General features: G+C 39.9%; 1 protein-coding gene across 1 annotated transcript; it reads left to right on the top strand.

The window, feature by feature from the left end:
• Nucleotides 1–201: 201 nt before the first annotated feature.
• bco2b (beta-carotene oxygenase 2b) lies at nucleotides 202–9,281 on the top strand. Its single transcript, XM_047593280.1, has 12 exons — nucleotides 202–4,151; nucleotides 4,263–4,449; nucleotides 4,541–4,752; nucleotides 4,847–4,962; nucleotides 5,131–5,233; nucleotides 5,371–5,499; nucleotides 6,195–6,355; nucleotides 6,452–6,619; nucleotides 6,713–6,850; nucleotides 8,398–8,580; nucleotides 8,763–8,873; nucleotides 9,031–9,281. The coding sequence occupies exons 1-12, from the start codon at nucleotides 4,115–4,117 to the stop codon at nucleotides 9,145–9,147; spliced, it is 1,662 nt and encodes a 553-aa protein (XP_047449236.1). The 5' UTR covers nucleotides 202–4,114; the 3' UTR covers nucleotides 9,148–9,281.
• The last annotated feature ends 2,209 nt before the right edge of the window (nucleotides 9,282–11,490 follow it).

An 11,490-nucleotide genomic window follows, 5' to 3' on the forward strand; every position in this document is an offset into this window, starting at 1 on the left:
AAACTAAATAAACCATCACATCATCAACTTAATATTTAGTTCTCCTGCCATCAGCAGCAGTAGAGCTCTGTTCCTGGCTGGCATGTTCCCCATGAACCTTTCACACTGTTGATGGGTAACTACTTTTAATTCTTCTAAATTCTTTGGTTTGTGGTTTGAAACAGACCGTTTGATAATCCACCACAGTTTTTCAGTGGGGCTCATGTCCAGGGATTGAACTGGCCACTCTAAGACCTGGAGACTGTGCTCCTGCAGCCAGGTTCAACTGACCCCGGGTGTGTGGCAAAGAGCATTATCTTGTTGAAACATCCAGTTTCTACCACCATGGAAGAGTGCACGTGCAGAAGGAAGCATGTGGGTTTGGAGAATGGCAAAATACTTGGCAGAGTTCAATGTGCCGTCACAGACAGTGAGACGACCAACACCAGCAGCACTCATGCATCCCCAAACCATGATACTGTCTCCACCATTTCTGACAGTAGGTACTGTACATGCTGGAGATAATGCTTCCTCTGGCCTACTGCGTACCCTTTCATTACCAGGAGGAGATACTAAACTCATCTGACCACAGTAGTACTGAAGGTCGGATGCGGTTAAATCATGTGTTTCTGAAGCGTTTAGGGCCAAATACAACAACCTCGGTTTTGTCTAAATTTAGAAGTAGAAAATGTCTTAATGACATGCTTCTAAAAACTGGTTTGTGTCGTCTGGTTTCACAGAATATTATAGCAGTGTGTCCTGCAGCCTGAAGATTTTCTTAACATTGCCTAAGTAATCCATATATAATGTAAAAAAAATGTTGTGCACAACTAACTTCCTAAAGTCCTGGATGCTTTTCGTAAGACTCATTTATTTAACCCGATGCACCAGATGTTTTGTTACAAAGAGAAAACCAGCTGGAAAGTCACATCAAGAATCCTTCGTCCTCATAAGGTCACTCACTCACCGCAAAGGGAGTTTCATAACCTAACCTTCTGCGTATTCATATTCCTGGTCCAAGTGCAGGGTGCTGATTACCACGACTTACACAGATGGCAGTAATCGCACTGTTGACACAAGGAGTTGGCAAAGTTGACAACCAATCACACCCACCGATTGACTATGCAAGAATAAACATGTTGCTGTAGCTCACAGTTGCTCTGCATATATCAGCATGAATCAAGCTTTAGATATGCACAACATGAATTAACTGCATAGAATTCTCTGGAATCTTCCTAGTCTTCCATATTGACAAATTAATTTTTTTTTTTACCTCTTGATGTCTGTGTGAGTGTGTCTTTGTGAAGCACATCGCCCAGAGCTGCCCCAGTTACAGATATAGTTTATCTGGTGTTTTCCCGGGCCTTTCCCCCTATTTTCTGCATCAGGTGTCTTTGCCAATAACAAACTCATTTATGTAATTTATTTAATCAGATGCACATGATGCAGCATATCATGCAATGGAAAACATTAAATCTGATTGTTACACTTTCAGATTAAGACTAGAGACAGTAGTGAAGCTGATAACATCAGTCCAACCAGACACAGAGCAGCCGTCCAACAAGGACAAGGTAACAGGTAACAGACAATCCATGATGGCAAAATCTTAGGAAGCAAAGTGTCTCTCTGGGTAATCTGGCTTCCTCCTGTTCAAAGACATGCTTGAGTCTTTTGTGCCTCTTGCACCATGAATCTCGAGCGCTTATAGAAAATAAATGAATTACTAAACACGGGTAGGAACAATCAGGGAGGAGCATCCCAATAAGAGAGAGGTACAGAAAGAAAACACGATTATCAACACCCAACTGGTGACAGAAGAAGAATTCTAGTATACGTTGTACTATTTTCAGGAATCTTTATAACCCTGGTAAATCTTCTCAGCAGTTTATATTTCTAAAAATCCACATATTAGCTTTAGGTCAGAGAGTTGGATAATCAATTATACTTTAATTTATAAGTTAAGGAACTCTCTGTGTCCTGTACCTGCCTATAAAGGTGTATCTAACACCCACTTCCCCATCTCTTCCCTCTTTCATTGTTTTGTTTAAAAACTCGTCTCCACATCTAGCTATGCAATCTTTGTGCCACATACCTTATAATAATCCTTTCGTTTTTTGTTCTGGTAAATACATTTGCATAAATATCCAGAAAACTCAGACTGTCCTGCTTCAGCTCCAGCAAAGCCACAGACATTAAAGTCTGTCTTTTTTCGCAACCACTTCTTGGGTCCTGTTTTGTTTTCTTAATATAAACTTATGTTATTATAGTTAATTTAGTTGGTATCATTCTTCTTATCTAACATAACCGTTCCAATAATGGGAATTACTTCATTTTTTTGTTGTTGTTTAACAAACCTGTTGGTCAACTCTGCTTCACCTCTTTCACAATTCTATAAAGCAACTCAGTCTATCAGTGTAAAAAGATGTGTGTGTTTTACAGTTTCAGCCAGTTCCTCTCTGGGTTTTCCCATTAGCTGTGCCTAAGTTATGCGAGTTAACAGATAAAAGCTTCTCTGATCCCAGTCATGCCATAGTGAGGATTTTGGGTCAAAATGTTCTTAATAAATCAAAGAAAGCTTTGCTACATTGTTGTTGTACCTTATACTGCTGAAAAAGAAATACCCTCAATACACATTATTACGTCAAGTTTCCTTTGCTTCATGGGAGAGCGGCTGATATCGCTGTTTCATATCCACAATTCGTTCTAAGCATTAGTAATGTAATGAAAGCATTAGTAAATTATTTGGGTGAATTTCCAGTGTTTCACCACAGAATTGTCACTGGAAAATATCTCAGTTCTACTTCTGTAAACATGTTCAGTATGTACTAGTGTTGTGACTGCTGCTGAGCTCGACATGTTTTGTTGGAACTGTCTATAAATAGTTTCCACACAGATTTTGCAATCATTCTGTGATTGCCACGAAGAACGGCTTAATATGTAGAGGTGAATGTCCCGTATGTAGATTAATATCGATAATTACATAAAATGAGTTAGTAGTCATTGAGTAATATTTATGTTTGTTATGCGTCCTACAGGAAACTGTTTTGCTGCTAATCATGACCAATTTTGTTAGCAAATATATTATGATGAAAAGATGCTGTTCTTAGGTTTGATTTTAGAACTGTGTTCGTGTTTTGTATTGTCGGTGACGTGCTCGTGTTCAAAATATCCGGAGTTGTACATTTTGTAAATATATAAACACAACCAGTGCAGTGAAACTGAATGAAACGATAACCATGGAGCAAATGTGACATTTTCTTATGCATATACATTAAAATGAACAATATCCACAAAGTGAGAACTAATAAAGCCACTTTAGTGTAATTTAAATCTATATAAAATAAACTTTTCGTATAAAAGATGTTTTCTTTTATTCATCAAAGAGATATTAAGCTTGAGGTTTCAACCTGCTACACCTCTTATAATCCAGGCAATTAAGAGTAGCCAAGAGGTCAACACTGAATATGTATTTCCTCTACAAATAGGTACAAATAATAAAATACATCAATTAGGAGCAGCATGTATATTATTCGTGCATACTCTGGGATTCCCAGAAGCCGCTCTGACTCTATTGTTGAGTAATTACTGTAAAATGTGTTTAGGCAATAGGCAATAATAGATTATGCAGTCAGCACAACCTGCATGTTTTGAGGAACCACAGATTGACCCTGAATCACTGGCAACCCCAGGGCTCTTAACTGAAATCACAAACTGCACACACTCTAATGGCGTAGAAAATCCATTGGTGAAATGTCCTGTGTGACAAGCGGATATCAAGCACTTGTTTTGTTATTGCTGCACTCAATTGGAAAATCAGTGTTATCAAGAAAACACGCTGAATGCTTTAATTATTCCAGAAATAGAAATTCACACACAAAAACAGAATATAAAAAAAGACTTCACAAAGATGAAGTGATTATCTCTGTGAAATCGCTACCGCTGAGATGATCTTGCAGTCACACTTTACTACTGAAAAGGTTACGCAAGCATGACATGACTGTTGCTTGCATGTATATCTGTGGGATTCTAGGGGGCGTCACAGCGGAGAGGGGAATAAAAAGCCAGAGTGCCAGTCTCGGAGAAACAGTGGCAGCACAGAGAAGAGACGACAGCTGCAGCAGACAAGCCTGCAACTATGAACAGCACCATCCGTCAGAAACACAAAACCTCAGGTGAATATTTGATTCCACCATCTTTGCACACTTAAGCTGCCATTATTTAGCTTCACATTTGGTTAAAGTTTATTGTTTCCATTTGTTTTTTTTGTTTTTTTTTAACCGCAGGGTTAAAGAAAAAGTACATCAACCACTTCACAGATGTGCACGGTCTGCCTTGCATCGAGAAGATTGTGACCTCGGTGGAGGACAACCCAGAGTCCATCGCCACCGAAGTCACTGGCACAATCCCGCCATGGATCAGAGGCAACTTCTTGAGAAACGGGCCGGGAAAGTTTGAGATTGGAAACCAGACGTGAGTACAGGATCTCCAAGTGTTCATACTGCACGTGTTACACTACGTCACAAAGTTGACCTTTCGTGGTTGGTCCCTCCGTGCTCACCAGGTTCAACCACTGGTTTGACGGCATGGCTCTCCTGCACCAGTTTAAAATATCCAACGGGCAGGTGACTTACAAAAGCCGCTTCCTGTCCAGTGACAGCTACCAGTCCAACAAGGAGCACAACCGCATCGTAGTTTCTGAGTTTGGGACTGTCACCATGCCAGACCCCTGTAAAAACTTCTTCCAGCGCTTCCTCTCTAAATTTGAATTGCCAAGTAAGTAACAAACCAGATTCCCACTGCAATGTAAATGCTTTCAATACATTTCAAGTTTACTTCAACATATAAATGAACTGTTTTTCCTTTACAGAGTCCACAGACAATGCCAATGTGAGTTTTGTGACCTACAAAGGTGATTATTATGTCAGCACAGAAACCACTACCATGTGCAAGGTGGACCCCGAGACATTAGAGACAACCAAGAAGGTAACAATTTGAATGTACCGTGTTTTGCAGCTTTATGCACACATTGTTGCTGAGGCAAGTCATAAACACATGAAACTACCTTTGGTGACAGCTTGCAATATGTTGCTACTCATTATTGTATAATGTGAAAGATAATGCACCAATAAATCCACAATCTGTTTGCATTAGGTGGACTGGAGAAAATTCATTGCTGTGAATGGAGCAACTGCACACCCACACACTGAGCCTGATGGAACAACATACAACATGGGGAATTCCTACACAAGTAAAGGTATTTCAGACGAAGCAAATCACCTTTCACACAGTCTGTCTGTGGGAAGGTGAGGTTTGCAAAATCTGCAACACTGCAACCCACATGTCTTCTGATTTTTTTTTTTTTTTAATCAAAAATCTAATGCTACTTGACAGGAGCATACTACAACATCATCAAAGTGCCTCCCACCAAGAAAACAGAAGAAGAGACCCTGGAGGGAGCGACAGTGCTGTGCTCGATTCCTTCAGTGGACAAGACCAAACCGTCCTACTACCACAGCTTTGGTGAGCCAAGGTTCACTCTTGTGACTTGACAACAGATCCAATCATAACACATACACCGATCAGCCACATCATTAACACCGCAGACAGGAGAATAGCTTTGACAATCTTGTGACAATTCATTGTTCTGCTGGAAAACGTTGGGACCTGGCATATTACTTAGGACATGTACCACCCACCTAGACCAGACACCCCCACCCCATAGCAATGACACTCCTGAATGACAGCAGACATCCATAGCAGGATGCAGCCTCACACAGACACACACACAAATGGTTTAGGAACAACTCAAAAAAACATGAAAAACAGCACAAAGCGTTGACCTGGCCCCTAAAATCACTAGATCCCAAACTGTATCTGTATCTGTGGGGTGATTGACAGAGGCCCCTCCCCTCAACCCATAGGATCCAAAGGCCCCCACTTAAAACACCCTGTTACCAGACACCACAGGACGCCCTCAGAAGATCCACGTCCATTCTCTGATGAGCCACAACTGTTTTCAAGAGACCTATACAATAGTAGGAAGGCGGTCATGATGTTATGCTGGATTGGTGTTAATTTTTGTTTGGTATTCTATTTCGTATCTCAAGACATCTAAAATGATTTACTACCGAGTTGTCAGGTAACTTAATTCCATGCAGATACCATGTCGTTTGTCGCACTCAGACCTTTGATAGAATCCTCTCTGTCCCTTATAGCGATGTCTGAGAACTACGTGGTGTTCATTGAGCAGTCCATCAAGATGGACTTGATGAAGATAGTGACAGGCAAGCCGAGAGGTAAAAGCATCTCTGACAGCTTCTACTGGGACCCCAAACACAAAACTGTCTTCCACCTGATTCACAAACAGACTGGGAAGGTAAGGCTCTGATGGGAACCTGGACTTCTCTAAAGCACAGTCTTTTCACTACTTGTAATGTACATAAAACACTTTCATTCCTCTTTCTTTGATTAGGTCAGCCCGATTAAGTATCTCGCCAAGCCGCTGTCGACTTTCCATCAGATCAACGCGTACGAGGAGGGCGGCTTCTTGGTCCTCGATATGTGTGCTTCAGATAATGGGCAGGCGGTGAAAAACTTCACGCTTCAGAACTTACGTAAATCTGGGGAAGCTCTTGATGAGGCAAGCGGTTCATATTTTTCTCTGCTTTCACAATTTGTACTTTTTAATACTTGTTGTCTGTTGTGGCTGACGAGATTTGTGTTTCATCATCAGGTGTATAACACCCTATGCAGAATCTTTCCTCGCCGCTTCGTGCTGCCTCTCAGTGTGGACGACGACACGGCCTACAACCAGAACTTGGTTGACCTGCCAAACAGCTCAGCCACCTCCATAAGAATAGGTGAAAATAAGGTAACAGCCAACACAAATCAACACACAGAAAAGTGTGAAACATTTCCGAGCCTGTCATTCACGCATTAGTGAAAACAATATAAACTCTGAAAACATCACATAACTCATTGTTTAATTTTGTAATAGTTCCTGGCAGTTATTAACTGTCACACATATGTGCAGTTTACTTTCTTTCTTTACCATTTTACACCCAAGTGTTTTATGGTTTTATCATCCACTTCATTTTCCACAAATAATCAGTTACAATAATTGTGAATGAATCTGATTCAGGCAACAATAAACCCGTTTCTTCGTAACCTTTAGATATTATTTGAAAGTAAAATAAGTCAGTCGTATCAAATACGGTCAAAGGAATGACAACCCCATAGTAGGTTGATTTAATTAACAGCTATGATTAATCAAGGTCACAGTAATGACTGAGGGATAACTCATCAGCTGCTGACATACAGGCTAATAAAAACCATCTCTGACTTATATTCAGCCTTTTTCTTTGTGCTCATTGTCGTCATCTGCTGGTGACTGAAATCAAATGTCCTTCTATGCGGCCATGTGTATTTCTGGCAGAAGACACAATCAGTGTAGCCCAGTCACCCCTTGAATATTATTAGTGTTATTGATTATTTGGAAAATAAGTGTGTATAACTACAGTAGTGTTTGTGTGAGTTTGATAGTATGTGTGCGTGACTATAATAATATGTGTGAGAGAGTTTGATAGTATGTATGTGTGACTATAGTAGTGTTTGTAAGAGAGTATGATAGTAAGTGTGTGAGCAAATATAAATATTTTCCTTTCATAATTAACTGTTCACACATATGTGCAGTTTACTTTCTTTCTTTACCATTTTACACTCAAGTGTTTTATGGTTTTATCATCCACTTCATTTTCCATAAATAATCAGTTACAATAACTGTGAATGAATTTGATTCAGACAACAATAAACCTGTTTCTTCTTAACCTTTAGATCTTATTTGAAAGTGGAATAAGTCAGTCACATCCAGTACAGACACAATATATAAACCCAGAAATACATAAAGGAATGACAACGCCATAGTAGGTTGATTTAATTAACAGCTATGATTAATCAAGGTCACAGTAATGACTGAGGGATAACTCATCAGCTGCTGACATACAGGCTAATAAAAACCATCTCTGACTTATATTCAGCCTTTTTCTTTGTGCTCATTGTTGTCATCTGCTGCTGACTAAAAATCAAATGTGTTGCAGCTGGAGATGCACAAAAAAGTCCTTCTATGCGGCCATGTGTATTTCTGGCAGAAGACACAGTTTCAGTCAGTGTAGCCCAGTCAGGATACATCCAAAGATTGTTTTAAAATAAAAATGGAAGCACTTTGCAAGTTGTTGCAGGGGGCGGCAGTACGAGTCCATGGATTCAAGGAGTTCTGAACGGAGGAATCCGTTTGCTTGGCTGTTGAGTTCACACATCAACAATCTTTCTCTGAACCACTGACTAAAACCTGGAGCTAAAGTGACTGCAAATGTTCTGGATACTGTACTATCCGTTGCTTTCCTTTTTCTACCTGTGCAGGTGTTCTGTACTCATGAGGATCTCCATGGGGAAGATCTCCATCACTACGGAGGCCTGGAGTTCCCTCAGATCAACTACGGCAAATACAACATGCGTTGCTACCGCTACTTCTACGGCTGTGGCTTCAGACACCTTGTAGGAGACACTCTGATCAAGATGGACCTCCGTGGGAAATGCATGAAGGTAGGATGTGGAGCTGTAGCGAATCTAACTTCCTTTCTATCATAGTGAAAAGTCAAAAACCAACATACTAATGAACAGCTAAAACCCAGACTTTTAGATGTGAACCACCATGACTGTAATAGATTATTTGTAGCACTGTTCATTGTCTATAGAATGTCACTAAAGTAACTTCTTTCTCACAGGTGTGGGAACATCCTGGCCTGTATCCCTCCGAACCAGTTTTCATACCTTCCCCTAATGCTACAGAGGAGGATGATGGTGTCGTCTTGTCTGTTGTCATCACCCCAAATGAGGTCAGCCAGGTTCAGTCACACATTTTGGGTATGGGACTGTTATTGGGCGAGAGGAAGGAAATAAAAGTACCAAAATATCCTCCCAGTCACTGCAGATTCTCTAACCATCACAATCATGTTTCCAGGAAATTTTTGCTCTTATCTTTATTCTGTCCAGGATAAGAGTACGTTCCTTCTGGTATTAGACGCCAGGACGTTTGAGGAGCTGGGCAGGGCTGTGGTACCCGTCAACATCCCCTATGGTTTTCACGGGACATTCAACGCCACAGCGTAGACACAAGAGGAGGCGTAGAAGGTCGGATGTACCTCTGACCTCGCACCGATAGATCAACAGTCTATAATATAGCCTATGTTTGTTACTTTGTACATGCTTATTTAGAGGTAGAATATAGCTCTTGTCTCGTCTTGTCTGCTGTTGGGTTGGAAAGTTACCTTTTGGAAAGATAAGGTCTGCATCATAAATGGGGAGCATGAGTGAAAAGTAACACGTCTGTTTCATGTCTGCTATTCTATACGCGTGCTGTGGATGGCAAGAAAAATTTTACAGAATAGAAAATGTTTATGTGCAGTGAATGTTAAGCAAAGGCTGTTAAAATGTGAATGTTTATCAGAAATTAGTGCCAGTGTTTGTCTCAGGTGGCTTTTCTTCTCTCTTAGAAAGGATTCCAAGTTTCTAGCTTCTGACAAAATGCCATCCAGCTCCTTCATCTGGGAGGTGTCAGCCACCGCTCTCTCACTGCAACAAACCACACATACTGACAATGTAGCAGTGTAACTCTGAGAGGACAACACTTGCAAAGCAAGCATGCACCAGCTTTGTGCTGTGGTCAACGGCACAAAAAGCTTTCTGCTAACGGAAGCGGTGGAGCCACAAAGACGTGTGGTTACTAATTCTACAGCAATCGTTGTTAAAAAGTGAGGATTTTACCAGCTTGTAACACTGCCTCTGAATGTACCTCTGACCTCGCACCGATAGATCAACAGTCTATAATATAGCCTATGTTTGTTACTTTGTACATGCTTATTTAGAGGTAGAATATAGAAAAAAAATCCAGCCCAAGTATTTTCACATTGCTGCTACAATGACAGAATTACAGAATGAAATTACAGAAAATGTTTATGTGCATTGAATGTTAAGCAAAGGCTGTTAAAATGAGAATGCTCTCTTATTAAAAGCAGTTCACTGAAACACCAAAATTATTCTCATGAGAAATGTTTGTGACTACAGGTGGTTTATATGGTGGTATCGACCCCTGACCTCAATCTAAACATTTAATAGTTGGAAGAACTTAAATGTGGCACACTTGCTCCCCCTGCTGGCATAAAGCAGCAATGTTCAGTGGACATTAATAGGTCCACATGTTTAAATGTATTCATTCTAATGCGACAGTCCTGCACTAATCTCCATGAAGGTTGTGGTATTCAGCATTTATTTTAATAACTTAGAAAACAGTTGATTCAACTGTGTTTTCACTGGGGAGGATGTTGTTTGTAGAAGTATTGAATTGCGTGGTGTCACAATCGCATGTTTCTTTTATTTTTACAACACCGTTTTATTCACTGGGCCAGGCCAAACAACAAACACTTAATAATCAGGGTTGAGTGAGTATACATTTTACTTTAGTCATGGCTTTGGATAACTGCAGTTTCTTTTCTTTTGTATCTATTTTTTTGTGTGTGTGTATTTGGGTAGTAAGTATTTTTTTTTGGAACATTTGTTCATGTTAGTATTTTATTAAATGTGCCATTAAGTCTATTATATTTGGCCTTTGATAAAGAATCAAATATATACTGATTAAAGAACAAACAATGAAATGAACTGAATGAATTTTCAACCAAATAAACTCATAGCTCTGAATGTATATTAGTTTATTATTAAGTCTACGGTATAAAATGTAAGAATACTTTGTTGCATTTTCAGAATTAAATTTGAACTGCAGAGGGATTATGTGCAATACACAAAGTAGTCACAAAAATAAATAAACAAGAGGCCTAACCCAGCAGTTTATCAGAAATTAGTGCCAATGTTTGTCTCAGGTGGCTTTTCTTCTCTCTTAGATAGGATTCCAAGTTTCTAGCTTCTGACAAAATGCCATCCAGCTCCTTCATCTGGGAGGTGTCGGCCACCGCTCTCTCACTGCAACAAACCACACATACTGACAATGTAGCAGTGTAACTCTGAGAGGACAACACTTGAAAAGCAAGCATGCACCAGCTTTGTGCTGTGGTCAACGGCACAAAAAGCTTTCTGCTAACGGAAGCGGTGGAGCCACACAGATGTGTGGTTACTAATTCTACAGCAATCGTTGTTAAAAAGTGAGGATTTTACCAGTTTGTAACGCTCATTTTAAGGTCTAAGGTCTAAATTATATGCAGCCAACACTGATCCAGGAGTGATACTTTTCTTTTTTTCCAGAAAAACAATATAAATATCTTCTTAAAAGCTGAACTTGCATCATGTTGAAAGTTATCGTACATTCTTTGAGCACATTTTACATGATGTTTAAGGCATATGAACAATCAGAAAACAAAAGAACATTGGAAAGAATCAATATTGATTTGTTTAGTCACCTCAACACCTTTGCAAGTTTTGACACCAGCGAGCTGATCTCTCTAC

The sequence above is a fragment of the Mugil cephalus genome, chromosome 9, assembly GCF_022458985.1.
Source record: "Mugil cephalus isolate CIBA_MC_2020 chromosome 9, CIBA_Mcephalus_1.1, whole genome shotgun sequence".
Lineage (NCBI taxonomy): Eukaryota > Metazoa > Chordata > Actinopteri > Mugiliformes > Mugilidae > Mugil > Mugil cephalus.

Bases quoted from the DNA above. Each gene is read 5' to 3' on its own strand.
- bco2b (XM_047593280.1), top strand. From the start codon at position 4,115: ATGAACAGCACCATCCGTCAGAAACACAAAACCTCAG. The intron at 6,356-6,451 runs GTAAGGCTCTGA...TTCTTTGATTAG, and splicing joins TTCACAAACAGACTGGGAAG to GTCAGCCCGATTAAGTATCT. The intron at 8,874-9,030 runs GTCAGCCAGGTT...TATTCTGTCCAG, and splicing joins TTGTCATCACCCCAAATGAG to GATAAGAGTACGTTCCTTCT.